At 36.4% G+C, this 19047-nt stretch overlaps 1 protein-coding gene across 1 annotated transcript in view; it reads left to right on the forward strand.

The window, feature by feature from the left end:
* NBAS (NBAS subunit of NRZ tethering complex) overlaps positions 1-19047 on the forward strand; it is a 157565-nt gene that overhangs the window by 119219 nt on the left and 19299 nt on the right. The window contains 3 exon segments of the mRNA XM_056488728.1: positions 68-157; positions 2347-2542; positions 17299-17438. Of these exon segments, the coding sequence (XP_056344703.1) occupies positions 68-157; positions 2347-2542; positions 17299-17438 (426 nt within the window).

Consider the following 19047-nt stretch of genomic DNA (forward strand, 5'->3'; position numbering starts at 1 on the left):
ACAGGTGCATAAAATGAGATACAATATTAAGGACCATTTTAATGGTAACTTTGTCTTCCCTTAATAGTGGAACAGGTGACTCATCTACAACAGAGAAGGATCCACTTGGAATTCTTGAAGGTATAATTTCTGCAGTGCATGCAAGCGTTGAAAAAGGGTAAGAGCTTCCTGTATTCTTTGGGTAAGGCTTTGCAAGATGCTCCTCATGAAAGCTCTGAAGGTACAATACTGAATATGGATTGTTTTTCTTCATGGATATATATAATGGGTTTGCACTTAATTTTCTAAGACTTTATTCTGGAAGGGAATATAATTTTTCATGTTCAGAATCTGAACCCTGACAGAAGCCTTTACTTTATCATTTGGAAGAAAGCACTGAACCTAAAATTTAGATAACTGTATTATAATGAAATGAGAAAATGGATTTTCAGCTATGACTACTTGTGCTTTTGTTTCAATTTAGTTGATAAATTTCGAATAATAATGATTCATTTTCAGATACCTGAATTTAGATATCCAAGTTTGTCCATATTTGTAGGGTATAGGGCAGAAAGAATTTCCCAAATGCTAAATGGTGCTTCACCACATATTTGTCTCTCTTTTGGGAATGTCCTTACTTCTGATCTCATAATGGCATTTATGTCTCACTGGCATTTTCCATTTCACTCCCTGTAAAGACAAGGAAAAAATGGGGAAGAAAAAAAAAGAAAAAAAAAGAAAAGCTTTTTTTTCCCAGATGTACAAACAAAGAATTAATGTATAATAATAGTAATAAAATCCCAACAGTTGCACTTTTTTTTGAGGCTTCTCCAATGAAATTAAATTAGTTGAATGTTGGATACTGAAGTAGACTGAATTGATGTAAAAATTTACAGGAAATATAATTTGCAGTATTCTAATTATTCTATAATAGATGAGTCAGTATTATTTTATTCTGAGATGCACTTTCTGGGATCCTTTATTTATATACTTCATCAGTGTTTAACTTCTGAAACAATAAGCTGGAGTGAAAGTAATTATATTGCAAGAGGTTGTTTTTATTTCTATAAATACCTATTTACTACCTTAAAACTCAGTCACTCCATTTCCAAAACAAAAGTATTTTCCTCAGGAAAATACATATAAGCATCAAGTGCAAGCTCTACAAACTCTTGAAATATTCCAGCAAGTCCCTTTAATTCTAATTTACAGTTTGAATGCCACCTGTTCTGCAAAGATGTGTCTAATTCAGCTGGAGTTCTGAGCTAACAGCATCATTCAGACAATATAAAGCCTAAGTAAAATTGAAATCCTTGTAATATGAAAACCTCAGATGTCAATGTTTATTATTTCATAGCTGCAAGACAGGTTAACTTGGTAATTTCTGTCTCATATTATTTTCCTGTCTGTCTTGTTAAGACAAATAAGGGAACATTAGTTACAAATCACACTCCACCAGGAGCCACTTGCTTGACTTCTTTGTTTTAAGAAAAAAGTTTGCTGGAATTTAAAATATGACTGAAAGTTAAAAGAGCATTTCCTGGTTTGGTACCTGTTAGTTTTATAGCCTCTGAGGGACACCACAGATTATTCTGTTTCCAGCTGTGAACTGGTTGGTCAGTTCACAGTGATCTGTGAATGCTTCCACACAGTTAGAATGTATTTGATATAACTCACCTTCTGAATCAAATTATATACTCAACAGATTTTATAATTAACAAAGTCCAGCCCCAGTGTTTAGGGGGTTTAACATCTCTCTTTTTTTTTCTTTCTAAGGATTTTGGGTGTTTTGCAATCACTATCATGCTAAGAACTTAAAATGATCAAACTGGTTAGAGATGGTGCAGGAAAAAAAGTAGGGCTAGACCTGCAACTGGGAGAAAATAATTTGTGTGGAATGGAAAGAAAGGGCTTGTAAAGGAAGAAAAAGAGTGTAGGATGATAGTATGAATAAGCATTCAGAGATAAAAATGTTATACTAAAAATGCAAGCATTCAAGCTGGTTTTTCATAAATCAGATGGTACAGGCATCAGTCAGGCCCAGACACTATGAAAAGATTTGGATTTCCAGATGCTGAAACCCAGCACCATTGTACAGTAGCAGGGTAGTTTGTGGGAGAAGATATAAGTGCACAGACGGATTCCTATGGTATTCCATGGTTATTTATAGTCTGGAAAAAGTTCTTAAGCTACACAGCTTTGGGATCCTGATTCCCTGCAGCCTCACAGAGGTCAGACCTTCTTCCATTTCCTGGTGTTACATACTTTTTACATATTGAATGTGCTTGTTAAGATTTAAAAACATGTCTAGTATTTTCATTAGGATTATTACCTGAGACTGTTAAATACAGTATTGTTTCATTACAGGGAGAAAATGGTTTCTTCAGATGACCTTCTGGAGTGGCTGAGGCCTTTCTGTGGTGATGACTCCCTGGCAGTGAAGCCTCGCATCAGGGTATTGCAGATTCTGGAGCAAGCCTTCCATCTCAGTGATGAGGACAGCAAGCTGCTTGTGTACTTCAGGACACAAGCTGTTCTCAGAGCTTGCTGGCCTCAAACAAAGGTATTAATACTGATTGCTGCAAATTACAGCATTAGACTGTTTTTATGCAAGGATTACATAAGGAAATGCTGGTCTACAGTATATGATTGATGCACCCTGCTGTCTGGAAACTAATCCTACTTTCCTTTTTAAATCAAGTTTCTGATACATTCTGATTTTCTAAAAAACAAAGTTATATAAAGGTAAGGGACTTCTCTGATTTTTGTTTAGGATCAGGAGTACATAATAGTGAACTTGACTGAATGCTAGTGATTTTCCTTCAATGTCAAACATTGATGTTTTTGTACCATCTTTCTTTTCTGACCATTTTTTTTGGTAAATTTTATCTTTTTTCTTTATCTTTTACTTGGTCTCACATTTTACTCAGAATTCAAATGATAATTACTGGCCACTGACTCCTTTTTCCTTGAGCCTTTAAATGTTACTGCATGAATGTCTAGCAGTTTTGAAATCATATGAATAGCTCTTGCTGCATTTAGAATTGTTAAGAAGCAGAGTTACTTTTTGTTCATTTTCTAAGTGCCTCCCCCATGCCAAGACCTTACAGAACAAAAATAGAATATTTCTAATACTATCCCAAAAAATCTATGAACAAATGCACTTTATATTCATATGAAACAAAAGCAATATCTCAGTTTTGACTTGCGGTGCTAAATTCATCCAAGGGAACAATCCTAATAAAAATCTTAAAAGGAAAAGAAAGTACTTATCTCTTGGCTTCTTTGGAAATTACTTTTTCTCTTGTATTTACAATAATACCAGCATTTAACTCCTCAGCTGTCATGTAGGCGTCTGTGATTGCATTCTTCATCTTCATTTCAGTCCTTTTCCAGTATTTGTGTTGCCTGTGACTTGCTTTCCAAATCAAAACTATTTCCTATTATAAAACATTCAGCTAGAGTATGTCTTAAGAAAAAAAGCTACAGGTAGATAATAGCTTTCAGCCATGTTTGTAGAAGACAGAAAAATTCTCCCATAATCTTGTAAGTCAGAATGTATATGACTTTACAAAAAGAAACACCCATCCATTTGGTAGCAAAACCAAATTTTAGGACTTAATTGAATGCATTTCATATGCTGTTGGCTCATGAATAGCTCACTGCCCACCAGAACCCCCAGGGCTCCCTCAGCAGAGGCACTGCTGTGCTGTCCCCACCTGTGCTGGTCCAGGTGCAGCACAGCTGCTAAACCTTGTGCAAATTTTGCTGGCCCAGTCTTCCAGTCTGTTTAAGCCTCTCCATATAATCAGTTACTTTCTGTTTCCTGAAGGAATTATTAGAATACTCCTAGTTTCAAGCAGGAAAACCTAGTTTCCTTTTTGTGAGGGAAGAAGTTTGTACTGACTGGGCAGCAGTTCATCTCATAACACAGAGTTGCTGATCACTTCAGTGCTTTACACTTTGGCTGATGAGTAAGCAAGTACAAGAAGACATGTAATAAAGCTTGAATAATGCACTAGATAAGCTCAAACCTTTCAGAGATAACTGTATGAAAATATGTACACAACACTGTACTAGTAATTTCTCTGTATATACTATTTATTATTTACCTAAATGTGGAAATAGCTTTCATGCTTAGCAATAGTGAAAGCAATGCTTAAATCTACGTACATAAAAATCATTCTTTATGCACCCCAGTTTTTGTTACAGAGTGAAATTATAAGAGTCCTATTGGAATATATTAAGAATTATTCCCATTTTCATAACAGCCCAAGTTCAGTTGATAAGAACCCTTTCTTTTCTTCAAATATTTTGTGCTAGGTAACTAATGTGTTATTTAGACAGAAGAATTGTGTTGATTTGTCCATCAGATACCTCACTGAAATTCAAGAGTTCTTCACAAATATCCAAGAAAATAAATAAGTGGTCTTAGATGTAGACTATTTATTTTGGATTTTTTTCCTCCTTTAATCAGCTGATGTCAAATGCTAGTCTACAAACTGATACTAGAAAAGCAAGTGATGGCCTTGTTTGAGTATTAAGTTTGCATATTTTGTGAATTAACAAACAAGGAAAATATCTTCATAAAATAGCAGATTGAAAACTATACATTTCCCAGTCTTTCATTTATGTTAGTGGAACAAGAAGACTGCAGAAGTCAGTGCTTACATGGCTGCTGAAAAGCAAAGAGAGATTTCTGTATGAGCTTTGGCAGAGCATTATGGTTGAGACACAATTTTCTCGTGCAAGTTCACGCCTCAGGTGCAAAGACCTTTAAAACAGCCCTGTTTACAGAAGGGAATAGTGAAGGACAAGTTAAAAGTTTAATCGGGTTGCTGAGTAATCCTGGATGAAGAAGGAGACAGGAGGAATCTCATCTTTCAAACTATGTCAGTCTGCCTGCCTTGTCTGTAGATTTCACTTTATCTAGCATCAGTACACCTTTATTAATTTGGTCATCCTTTCTCATCTGGCAAAATAATTTTAAAAAATCACATTTAAAATAAGTGGGACGGGAAGGGGCTGTGGATTGGATGCTGGTTTTAGATTTTACAGGAATGTGTTTAAAGTTTGTTGGTTTTCAGGGTTTTTTAATGAACTTTAAATTGCAAATAGATAAAAAATGTGTTCATTATCTTGCTTCCAGATTGTATTATTATTATCTGCTTGGCATTTCTTACATGCTTTTAGGGGATCCCTCTTTTCCTATACTATTCCTTGGCACAAAAAGGAATAGCAGATATTAATAAGTATGAATGTGGATTTCTATTTAATAAAGATAATTTTAATGATATTGCAGTGTTCAATTACCAGAAAACGTGTGAAAGCCACCCTTAGTGTGTCTACTAATCCTCTTAAACAGACTTTGCATACATCAAGGAGGGACTTAATATTTAATTATGCTCTAGGTGCTGTAAGTAGTGGTCCCACAAATCAATGTGCTGGGAAACAGGCCAACTCTTACAAAATTAAAAATGTACTTTATGGAAGCGGCTACCTACCAAACACTCTGAAACACAGTGATTTCCAGTTCTCTAATGATTAGTTAACAAAATTAAAAATTCAGTGGTCCTCATTTTTCAAAGGCTTGAGAGTCTTTAATTCACATTCCAGTAGCATCCCACGCTGTGGAGGAGGAGGAGGCATGCCTTGTTTTAATCCCCTTGATGAATTTTATCTGAGCTCTTCAGGTTCTGTAATTTTCTAGTTAACTGGTGCATGAAAAATATGGGTCAAAATACTGACTTTTTATATATTAAAAAATGTTGGCGGGGGAAAAAAGACATTGTTTAGAATGTTGGTATCAAAATTTCTCTTTATTCATCTGAGATGGGAAATCCATTTCTTTTCAAATAATATATAAGACATAGTCTGGAATGACTCAGTAGTGTCTAACAAGCTTTAAGTATCAGCTAACAGGTTATATCTATGTGTGTGTACTCATCTGTTGAGCTCAGTGACAAGGCACAGGTTACAGAAATGAGTTAGGGTTTGCCCCAGGAAGTTACAGTGGCACTAGCAAAGCTTCTGTAAGTAAACCAAGGCTTACTTTAAGGTATGAAGTTATTCATTGTGAAGCTTCTGCAAGACACACCTGTTCTTAAAAGGATTGTTTCATTATTATGCAAATGCAAAATGTAATTAGTGCTTGCATGCCACTTAAATGCGGATAGCTTTGTCATTTAGAGAAGGTAATCTCATTTAGCCTTCCCCCTTGTATTGTTAGATTGTGGCTTTTTCATGATCTTGGGATATAGAGAGCTGCTGAGGGCTAAATGTTTTTGAAAATTGGAAGGGATGTCTATTAAGAATTTCAAATTGTAACTTTGGGCACTTCTCTTATTTAGTTTTTTTCTAAAGTTTAGCTTTGAAAAATTGACAGATTAATTGGTGTTCTGTGTGTGGGATGTGCACAACACATTTTCCTTCCTGCCTGCCTGTATGGCAGTTGATCTGTGGCATATGCAAATTTGTGTCTCAGCAACCTTAGTAGTGTCTGCATTGACTTTCTGAGAACTTGGGGTGACTGTCAAGACTCCATTGCTGTTTTGTTCCTCTTTTCCCTGTTAATGAAAAATATGTATCTTTTTCCATGGTGTCTCTTCATACTAGTTCATTAAGAATGGTCTCAATGGGAATGTCAATGTCCATTTCCTCATGTCAGAGATTTAAACATGAGAAGTCATTTTGCTGAAGCCATTTATCACATAACAATGACCTGTATTTAGCTTGATCTGGCAAAATGCAAGTGAAGGAGATGTATCTGTTTCATCCTCAGCCAGCTTTTATTTGTGAGAAATGTTTAATTAGAAGAAAGATTTATGTTCCTATCAACTCTGAGTAAATTTGTTATGATGTTGTTTATAATTCTAGAGACATTGTTTCTCTGCTTGTAATGCATAAAAATTAAGTTTAAGAAATTTAATTTAAGTTTTAATTAATATTTTAAAACACTAATTTCCATTCCTTGAAGATGCAATTTATCCATATGAAAACATGTGAATTTTTTTGGGGGGGGCTAACATAAATTGTACCATGTATGATTAATTAAATACTTTAAGATGCAAATGAAGTATTTTCCATTAACTACACAAGTATAGCAGATAAGACAAAATGTAGAGAAAAGCAATGTAGCTTGAGTGCACACAAGTTTTGAATTGAGCCTGGGGCACTGCAGTGTTCTGTGACCAGTATCAGTTGCTTCAGAGGAAAGTAAAAATGCTCTGGAGTGGATTAATGGGGGATCATTCACTTTCTCTAATAGGTCTTTTGTAATGAAAGTATAAGTGTAGAATGGTTGAAATGGTGTATACTCAGTTTTGATCCCAGTTTCAGAAAAATTAGGAGCTTATTAGTGATATAATCAGACTTCTGTTACTATGTTTCAAAGAAATTGGTGGGTAAACGTATTCAACCTCAGGTATCCCTTGCTGAATTTTCAGCATTAGTACACACCATGCATCACTGAGCACAAAACATGCTGAAACACTGTGAAGGAGGGATGCCATCCAGAGGGACCTGGGAGCTCAAAAAGTGGGCCCATGGGAAGGAATCTCATGAGGTACAACAAGACCAAGTGCTGATGCTGCATCAGGCTGGGGAATGAACAATCCAGAGCAGCCTGTCTGAGAAGGACCTGGGAGTGCTGTGGGTGAGAGCTGGACATGACCCAGCCTTGTGCCCTCACAGCCCAGAAAGCCAAAAGTGCCCTGGGCTGCATCCAAAGCAGCGTGGGCAGCAGGGCAGGGAGGGGATTCTGCCCCTCTGCTCTGCCCTGCCCTGCTGAGACCCCACCTGCAGAGCTGCACCAGCTCTGGGTCCCAGCACAGGAGGGACATGGAGCTGTTGAGTGAGTGCAGAGATCACCAAGATGATTTGAGGGGTGGAGCACCTCTTGTGAGAAAAGGCTGAGAGAGCTGGGATTGCTCAGCCTGGAAAAGAGAAGGCTTTGGAGTGACCTAAATGTGGTTTTCTAGTACCTGAAAGGAGCCACCAAAATACATGGAGAAGGACTTTTTACAAGAGCCTGAAGTGACAGGACAGGTGGGAATGACTTCAAACTGGAAAAGAGTAGGTTTAAACTAGGTGGTAGAAAAAATAACTTTACTGTGAGGGTGGTGAGGCACTGGCACAGGTTGCCCATAGAAGTTGTGGATGCTCCATCCCTGGGAGTGTTTCAAGGCCAGGTTGGAAGGGGCTTTGAGCAGCCTGGTGTAGTGGAAGGTGTCCCTGCCCATGGCAGGGGGATTGGAACTGGATGGTCTCTAAGGTCCCTTCCAACCCAAACCATTCTGTGTTTCTATGACTTAATCTTTTTATTTGTTACATTCTGTGTTTTTTTTGGATATGAAAATCCAGGAAATCAAGTTGTCTATTCACTGTACTTCATCCCTTATTCTGTTGATTACTCTAAGTAACCAATTCCAGTCACACCACCTCCTCCACAGCTTTTTCTCTCTGTAAGTGTCCTCTCCTCTAGCTCAGACCCCACTGTGATAAATAGTACACCTTCTGAGAAAGGTAATTGGAGAAGTGAATGTGCTGTCCTTGTGGAAATTAACAGTCCATGGTTTTGCATCCCAATACCTCGATTGCTGTCTTGACTTCATCTGTACATCAGCCAGAGGTCTCTGGATTTCATTCAGTGAGGGTCAGCTTACTGCTTTGACTTGATTAGGCTAATTTAGCATATTTTAAAATGCAGTAGTTTCACCATTGTTGCATTTTATTTGCCATCATATAGTCATTTACTTACTCTAGACTTTTTTTTTTTTAGTCTGTTGGAGGTTTCTTTTGACATAAACTGGCGTTGACAATCATTTGTCTGCATTTTTGTCTGTTCAATGCTTGCAGTCTCCCCAAAACATAAACAAATAAGCAGCCATAAACCCATTTTTTACCTTTACTATTTAATCATAAACAGGTTTTTTGTTTGCATTTTTTGGTTTTTTTTCCTCTTAGTAGATCAAGTTCTTCAGTGGTTTCTAGTCAGGAATGTTGTTTTAAGCCTTTTGAAAATATAAGTAAATTGTAAAACTGGTTTTCTGTAGGTATTATTTTCTTAATATCTTTAATGAGTATTTTTTTATTAATAACTGTGACAGTAGATGCTGTCCTTTTTTTCCAACCAGTTTTCTTATCCCATTAGCCATCATGCTAGTTGACAATTCTTACTTAGAAGTCTGCAAACTCTGTATCATCTGAGGGCCCTCTCTCAGGTATTCTTAAAATAGTTCTTACTTTATAGTAATTTCTAGTATTTTGTGTTGATTGAGAGAATGGGGGGTTCTTTTTCCACATTGCTGCTGTTACCCAGGGACACAAAGCTCTCAAAACTGTGACTGCTAGGACATCAACTACACCAAATCAAAAAGAAAACCACCAACTGCAGTGCTTTTGTAGCACCATTTGGTGTGACAGGTGCATGATGCTGCCTGCCATATTTGGATTATTTTTGTGGCTGCAATAGAGTTACTCACTCATTTCAGTTTTTACAGCTTAAATACTTTTGTGATAACCATCCACCTGGTATTTTAATTGGTCCTGGCCTAGCTCATAAATACAGATAAACAATAATGGAATTTTTCATTAAAAATATGCATTTCCTTTATTTAACTATTACTGAAATATTATTTAAAATTGGAGTTGACATCAACAATCTCTTGTTCCTGTAAGACTGTATCTTAGTTTAGTGTGAATCTTTTTAGAAATATATCTTTGACTTTGCTAGTCTTGCCTATCTGCAGGAAGATATTTTGGAAGTACTAATTTTGACTTTTCATTTACATGTAAACAGCTTTTAAAAGAATTTTGCATTATTAGCAAGAATTGCAAACTTTGGTTATCAAGACAGTAGTTATACATAGGGGTGAACACTGTGAGCTTGTGGGTACACTGTTAGTTGATGGTAGTGATGACTAGAAGGGTAAATTAAAATTCACTTGTGTATGGTATGGAGGGAAATGGCTGATGCTCAGCTAACTGCTTAAAAGAAATATTTAAAGATTAAAGTCATTTCTAGGCTGTATCTTCCAATGCTGTTGTCTGCTCTGTGTTAGAGTATTTATATAATACATAAATTCTGAACTACAAAACAGTGATTAGTAGTTGATGTGTACACAGAAGATTATTTAACATGTTTGTGAGTCCCTCATGTTGTACAGGTGTTAGTTTTAGCCATACATGCATCCAAATTTTTGCTATTAATGGACATCTAGTCAATATACAATTTAAATAATGTATGTTAGTCCTGTCTCAGTTCCAGCTGTCTAGCTATAGGAGTCTTTCAAATGCATCTCTTTTTTTTCATTATTTGTTCTTATTCTCCCCACCAATATCTATGTACAGTCCTCAGAGGTTTTCTCTGTGCTGAAATGTATTTGCAGATTAGGACATAGTCTCCTGCAGAATACAAATGAATGGATTTTATTTTCTGCACAAGTTACTCAGTTTTATGCATTAGGCAACACATTTGTGTTTATTGAATCTATATGCATTTCTTAGTGAGCTGCATATGAAGCAGAAAAGGAATTAAACAATATATAAATCATTTCAGAAGAAAAAATTCTTGGGTATTTCTGTAAGAACTCAATATGTGGCTGAGCCTTAGTTTGATTCATCACCAGTGGGCTTCTTGTTGATTTGTTTTTTAACTTGAATCCCATAACTTGCTTATCCTGTACACTGGCTTTAATTTGAGCAGGATTTTACCTGTGCTGTTATGTGCATCTCTTTAGTTTCTGCATGCAGCAGGCTTGTATATGTGCTCAGAATTCAATAATAGTTTTAATATGTGAATCCCAGCTCTTGGGAAAATGCAAGAAAGCCTGACTTCAGAGTTCTGTTGTCCTCTGGGATACAAGGCACGGGTTGTAAACACTGAGTTTGTTCATGCAAAACCCTTGACTTCAGTTTTAATTTTGAATTGATTGCTCTAAGATTGTAGTTTTGATAACAGACACTTCCTTCTGTCTGTCAGACAGTGTCTGTGTATTCCAGTCTGGGTCAGGGTAGCCCCTGATGCATGAGCCCAGCTGCTGGCCCTGCACAGGACACCCCAGGGGTCACACCCTGTGCCTGAGAGCACTGTCCAAGCACTTCTTGGGCTCTGTCAGGTGCTGTGACCACTGCCCTGGGGAGCTGTTCCAGTGCCCAACCACCCTCTGGGGGAAAAAACGTTTCCTAATATCTAGCCTAAACCTCCCTGGCACAGTCCTTGGAATGTGGTTGGGGATTTTTTATATTTTGTTGGTTTTGGTGTGTTGTTTTTAAGTGACTGTTCCTTAATAAAACCATTGCTTTGTATTAACTGGGATAACTCCATAAGCATGGCTTCAAAAAGCTGCTTTCAGGCAAGGGAATTTAATCTGCAGCAAACTGGATCATGTTTTAACTGTTGTTTTTTTTTCATTAAACAAGAGCTAAATCCTGTTACTATACAGGAACATTTTGTGAGGCCAGTGGAACTGTTTTTTAAAATATGCCATCTCTCAACTATGACTTACTACCAATAAATTTCCATTTACCAAAATGGGTTGAAAGTGGAATTATCAAGCTGTGAACTAGAGTAGATGGAGAAAGTAAGATCAAAAGGGCCTATTTAAAGCTGACAGGTTCCTTTGCCCTTGACTTTATCCATCCTGTGTGCCCTTGCCCATGTGCTGGTGAACCAGTGGCTGAATGGTTTGTTCTTCCAAGCCTGTTACTACTCTCCCCAGCCTGACCCTGTTGTGTCCTGGAGGATTTTCCCCTCAATCACAATTTACAAGTTGCTTAATTTGGACTTATTTAAAGAAACCCCAGTTTAGAAATAAGGGGTTGCTGGTAGTGTGTTGCAGAGTATAGCACTTGTGGCTTTGCCTTTAAAAAGGGATCTCCTGGCATGTGGAGATCTTGAATAAGATGTTTAATATGTGCTTGTGGTTTTGCATTGTTTCACAAGTTTATAATGTGTTTAACATCAAGGCTAATAGGACTTCTAACTTGAAACAGTGTGAAAAGAATGAAATAAATAATAGCCTTTAAAAGCTCCCAGTCTTACATGTGCAGAGTCAGTAGCTATGCAATTTCAGGAACAGGTGTACAGTGTTGTAGATTGTGTTTGGGGTTTTTTTTGACTGATTTTTGATGTTCATGTTCATATTGGGAATAATTGACATTGAAATTTCCATTTAACCTGTGATTTTGTATGTATTTTATATCTTTGTAACAGTGTTTAACTTTGCAGCCTTGTACAGGAGGTAGGTTTCAGTAACTTTTATTTGTGCAGGATTTCAGTATCTCAGATAGCAGCAGAACAGGGAATGACAGATTACAGCCTGCAAAGTGGAAAGACTACTTTTTTTAGTGACCAAACCTTACTGGCCTGGTGTATAAGAAGGACAGTATTTTCTTTGTTGATTTACTTGATTTGGTTGTAAACTCCTTGGGTCAAGGCTATTGTATTTTTGAGCCATGAACAGCACACCAAGATGGCAATTACAGGAATGCAATCAAATTGATACTGATCATTTTAGTCATTGTTTATGAACAATGTTAAGCCTATCTAATGACTGGAAGGAAGTTTTTGCATCAGTGTTGCCTGTCTCAAATCTGAATAAAATCTTTGATGTCACATCTGCCTATTATTTTGAATGCAGCACAGATGAATTCTCTGCAACTACAGGTTGGGCAGGGATGTGGGGAGATACACAAAACCAGTACATTTTACAAGGAAGTTCTGACAAGTTGCAAGTCTATTGTAACAACAAGGGACCAGTCAAATGCCTGCTTAGTTTTTCTATTTTCAATGCCATATTAATTCCAATTTATGCTGCCATGTCGAACGTGAACACATTTTGAAATACCTTTACCATCTGGTAGGTGTAATAAAATTAATTTTATAATCATGTAAAACAGTACGTTTTTGGTTGAGTTCCTTGGTAACAGCAAATTTTTCTGCCTTTAGTACAGGGAGCTGCTTTAAAGCATGGATATATCTTTTCTCAATAAACAAGCAATTATAGTGCAGGAAAATACTTTTCTGGTTTCATTTATAAACATCCTTATCATTTATTTCCTTTGTAGTCTACAGATACTGTTGATGAAAGCCATGGCTCTGTCACACCAACATAGAGTAAAACAGAATTTGCAGAATAGATACCAGTGGGCAGAGGGAGGTCGAGGTCTGTCTGCATTAGTTTTCCTCCTCACCATTCTCATACAAAAATAGCATTTTTCTTTTATCTCAGAGGTAGGAGAGGGTTGAATTGGCTGGATCTTTTTATTGCCATTTCCATTTTTTTTCAAACAAAAGGCACTCTCATCAGCCAAGTCAGTTAGATTGTCAAATTAAATGGCTTTAGCAATAAAGCATTTACATGTCTATCAGATGTGTCTGTCATGTTGGATCAGCAGACCATAGTTGATATCTATAACTTAAGGATGAAGTTCAGGTACAGCCACATTCCAAACTTGCTGTAAATACTGGTTTTAAACTAACTGTGATTTCAGGAGTGAGATAATGCACCAAACTAAATCACTGATTCTGTGGTCTGCCACACCAAAGGCTTTTTTTATCAGTCATGTATGATTTCCACAGTTTTATTTAACTTTATCATTCCTCAAGTGCATCATCTTAGAGTTTCTGTAAAACTGTAGGTTTCTAGAAGCTACAGAACTAACTGGGGAGGCAACTTTTTGTATTTGAATTCCTTCATCCATACCACAGGTGAAGAGTATGAAGCAATAGCAAATCTGTAGAGCAATATTGATGAGTCAAAACTTTGTTCATTGAAAGTCTATAAACTGAGTACTTTCAACATTTTGGGCATCTAATAGGATCTAATCTGTGAGGAAACAGTCTTATAAGATTTAGAGTAAGTCTAAAAGATTTGATCATAAAGCAGAAAAATTGGATTTGAGGAGAAATTTTAAGTGCACAGATTTTTTAACTTCAACACTGAGTCTCTTGCAGGCTATGACAAGCTCCTGCTGTTTGTGTAGCCAGTATTTTGCTTTGTGAATTTTCTGTATGATTTTTGGAAGGAGCATTAATATATGCAGATGTTTATATATTCTCAATTCTGAACATATGTAGTCCCTCAATAATGAAATTGTGTGTTTTAACAGTTTAACATAAGGTTTGGCTTTACTTAATTTGTATTTTGTTTTATAATCTATCATGAGTATAATTTCTACAATTAATTCCCCTAATTGACTTCCCCATTGTGGTAAATATTTGTGCAGCCTTTTAATGAGAAACATGATGCCAGCTGTGTTCTACTGCCAAAGAGACTGCCTGCAACTGAGGAGAATCAAGTCAGAATTGAGCAAATCTGTTGTTAAAACTGAAAACCCTGCTTTTGTTTGTTTGATTTTTTTTTTTCCATTTGTTTTTCATTTTTCTTTGGGGTCATCTGAAGTTCATGCCTTGCTGTGGGCCTCATTATTCTGTTTATTGACAGGTTCTTCACAGGCACTTGGGTTAAGAGGGCTCTGAGCAGTTCATGGTAGGTTATCTTTGCATGATTAACCTCAGAGTGGTTAAGAAAGATGTTTTGGGGTTTTGTTTAAAAAAAAAAAAACAAACCAAAAAAAAACCAAAAGGAAGGGGAAGCAGAGTGATACTGTCCCATTACGCTGTGTTACAACATTCAGAATTATCTGAATAGCTCATCCAAAATTGCTACAAAGAGTGTTCATTTAAAAATGGATTTTTTTAAAAAAATCTGTTATTATAACAAAACAAGAGGCTTGACTAACTGCAACAACTCATCTCAGCTAGCTTTCACTTTGTAAGGGTGAAATTTCTGCCTTTTTACACAGAACGTGCTCGTTTCTGCTGTGGGAGGTGTCTGCTTTCACACTGTGTTCTCCCTCAGACTCTGAAAGCAAAGACAGTAATACAGAGCAAAACTTAAATTCTCTGTGTGTTTATATACATCAATCTATTTAGATACATGTATGTATATACATACATACACTTAGTAAATAAAAGTTAAAACCTTATTCCTTTGTGCTGTGTCAATCTGTTGCTTCTTTCTAGCAAGGAACTATCACTGAAATCTCTCGTTTCATATTAAATGGAAGTGACATGCATCTAAAATGCTGTAAAAAGAGTGAATATTCACTAGCCTTCTTAAAAACCACAAATCATTAACACTGTAGAAAGTTAATTTTATTTTTATTACTCTTACTGAGAAACATAGGTGACTTAAAGCCATTGTAGAGAGAAATGCTGCAGAAATGCTCTGTGTTTGAGAATAGAAAGGTAATTCTTCTGATTGACTTCAATTAATTAGTATGTTACATCATAAGCAATCATGTTGCAAGGATCCAACTGTCCAAAACACAAAATTATGGTGCTAGATTAATTAAGCTCATAAAAAAATATAAACCCAAGTCTGTAAAGATGCATTATTAGGCAGAATTATTGGAATTCAGTTCACGTTGAGTAGGATGTCTGATCCACTCTGTGCTACTAATAAGGGATCTTCTCTGACAGCTTTCCTCATATATTGATACTGTCTTTGCCAATCATTGCCATTTTATGGTTATCATTAGAAAGATCTTAACATTCAGTCTGCGTTTTCAAGTAATGTGATTGTGAGGGTATACTAAAATGTCCTCAGTGGACCATCCTGAATGGTATGGACTTGGTTTCAATATGTAAAGAGCTAGTTTTCTGAAAAATGGCTTTGAGGATGGGTAAGCAGTCTGAGAGCTTCTGCTGTCTAGCTAGTACTTAATTTGCTAAGATGGTAAATATTTTGAAACTTTAGAGAGTAACATCCTCTGTCTCTTTTTTCCTTTCTTGTTTATCTCTGTTCTCTTTTCAACCTTGTCATTTCAATATCTAGGATTATAATATATTATCCAGTATATATATTACAAGTGGGTAACTGATGTCTGCTATGTGACATTTGCAGTAAAGAAAAATATTTCAAGTGGACAGATCTAGGAAACATTTTTTTCTCTATCTGAAATGTTTTAGTATATGGTGCTTTCAGATATACTCTGGAGACAGAAGCAAACAGTTTTTCAACACTAAATATTTTAAAGTCACAGATTATGTAGGCAGCTCAATAAATGCATCAGTAATGTTTGTTTTCCACCCTCTTTTGAAAGTTTGCCCTTGATGTCTCAGAGCCACTTTGAAGAGATAGGGATGCGATCTTTAATCTTTCAGAGTAGCTGTAGAGCTAAGGAAGACTTTGTCCATGTTTGATGTCTTGGAACTACTTGGACTGAAACAGAAAAAGTTAACATTTAATGCTGTGTATCTTCAGCAGAATTATAAGATGGAACTGAAGTGTTTGATATTCTGGAAGTTTCTGGACTCTGGAAGAAAAATTCAGTGTTAGAATGTGTTACTAGTACAGACGGAGCTACTTTGTTGTTGTAACAAATGGTTGTTAAACTCCAAAAACTTGTGTATGTCAGGTAGGCAGCAAATTGCTATTCCAGTTGTGAAAGCCTCCTGGTGTGATATCCAAACTTTTAAGCAAAAGTTACTTCTCGTTTAGTAGCAAGTTGGTTCTCATTTACAGCAACCTTCCTTCGACAGGCAGACCTTTTGCCTTGCACATTTTTACCATGAAACTGCAGACAGTAATTATTTTTAAAAGAACCTGTCATCAACTGGAGTGAATTCAAGTCCAGGCAAAAGCTGCAGGTTTTCAACAGAGATAGGTCCTTGTCCCAAGACAGAATTGTCTGGGAACTGATAGAACAGTAGGGTTTTGTTTTTCTCAGGTTCAAACACCTGAGAACACCTGTGCAGAGAAATACTCTATTACTTGTTAGCAAATGTTCTTTGCTGGGTAGATTAATTGAGAAGCATCTTTCAAGGCTCTTCTTCTGGGTGAGAAAAGATGAGGTGCTGTAAATTCAGATCAAACTATTGAATTTTCATGGGTGAGTAAGGGTAGTACGTATCAGGGAAGCACTGGATATAGTCATTCTTTGAAAATGTGTGTATGTATATATGTCTGTACATTGAGAAAAAGAAATTTAAGGAATTTTTGGTTGTTTGAAGAAGACAGAGATCTGATCCTCTAAACTAATCAAATAATATATTTGTGGGGGATTACATTGTTCTATGAATGTCCACCTAAGTCATTCCACATCATCTGTGTTCTCCCATTTTATTTGCATGTAGTTGAAAAAGAGAGATAAGAGAATGGGAAAATTATATTTACTGTGTTTCCTACATTGTTTTGGAATAGTGATGTTCTTCACAGATAATTTGTCGATTGCTTTTAAATCATTGATTTCTGAGGGGGAAAAAAATATCTGGCTTAGTGAGTTAGTTTGGTTGGTTTTTGTCTCCTTCAGGTAGAGATAACAGATATTGAAAATGAAGAAAAGAGATACCATCTCTTCCTGGGACTTCTGGAGTCCAGTCAGAGTCTGTCTGAGTTTCAGCACCTGGTCTTGCTGCTTCAGGCTTGGCCCCCAATGGACAGGAACAATGGGTGAGTGTTTCTTCAAACAGCTGTGTAAGAAAAGAGTCTTCTTGCTTGATACCGTGTTATTTTCAGTCAAATAATTCAGACATGGCTTGTAGGAGTGTGTCCTTTGGTCATACTGGGAGGAATAAATGGTTTATTTAAAGCAGAATTGAATCATTCAGTTTCTTGTAAAACCTGTAAATACACATGTGTAGTCTGTGTCATGAAGGAAGGCAGAAAAACGTTTTATTGCCTGAACTCTTGCACAGAGGAGTGTTCTGTCTACTAAAATTTCAAACTATGTATTTTGCTCTTGTTTTTAGCAGTATAAACAGTCCATAAAAAAAGACAGAAAGTTCTGACTGTTCTTTGTATTCAAGGTTACACTTTGCAGAAAGCCCTTTGAAAGGTGATGTTCAGATGGATGTGGCAGACAGTCTGCAGGAGGTCTGGGAGGGTAATGATACCACAGTTTGGCACTTCTCTTGTCTAGATCCACTACCTGTTATTTCTGTCTCTGAATAAAGCATCCAAAACAATTTAAGATTAAAATAATTATAAGACGTCGGAATTGTACCCATCAAAGTGGATATTAACTGGAATTAGTAATTTGGAACATCCAGACTACATTATATTTTATCAGTTCTTTGGGTTTTGTCTGTGGCTTTCTGAATACATTTGAAAGTAAAAAATTTAGCTGTTGTATTCTGTAACTGCTAATCACTTCTAAGATAGAAGGATTCTAATAAAACTCATGTGGAGAGGCAAGAATCGCATATCCTTCAGAGAGCAGTAATATTAATTTTTGGCTAGCCATGTCTGACAGAGTTAGAGTCATTAAATGTTGTTTCTTTTGGATTACTTAGGGGTATTGATTACAACCTATTTTAACTTGAGGACTGCATTCACACACAGTGTTTATGTGCAGATTTTTCAGAAAAGTTAAGGCTTAACTTTTTCTAAAAGTTATGAATGTTTAGGGAACTGGTGGGTTACAAGGTAATCTGTAAAAGTTTTTCACATTCAGCCTTGTAAAGGTTTTTGCAGTTTGTTTGGAATTTCTGGATAAGCATTAACCTAAATTCTTTAGTGACAGTTTTACAAGCCAAAAATTGTCTTCAGTACATTATGAATTACAAGGACTGCTGCGGGAACTGTCACAAATTCACGTTTCAACTTTCATTTTAAGTTTTGGTTTTGATTGTAATTGAAAATTGGATGCCTCACAGTGTGTGGGAGCTGTCAAACTTTTTATTCTACACGCTGCCTTTAACAAAAAAATAAAACTTAAAGAACAGAAGGTCAAGTGAAATACTATTACAGTTAGCAAAATCCTTTTTCTTTGTGTTGAACAGAAAGACTTAAAGAGTTCGTGAAAGGAGAACCCTTCTTGTATATGGGCAGCTCTTGTCTTCTGTTACAGAGGGCGTAAAAATTACATAATTGTATCTCCCTCTTGGTGTTATGTTCCTTCAGTCTGACTTCCTAAAGTGAAGAATAAAAAAAAAAAGTAGTCACAACCAGCTGTGGATCAAATTTCAGAGGTGGGATACCTCTTCAGCTTCAGCAGTCTTGGAAGTTAAAACTTCTCAAATACTTAGGTCACCTGTATTATAGCTCTTTTACAGTCTAA

Source organism: Oenanthe melanoleuca, chromosome 3 (assembly GCF_029582105.1).
Source record: "Oenanthe melanoleuca isolate GR-GAL-2019-014 chromosome 3, OMel1.0, whole genome shotgun sequence".
NCBI lineage: Eukaryota > Metazoa > Chordata > Aves > Passeriformes > Muscicapidae > Oenanthe > Oenanthe melanoleuca.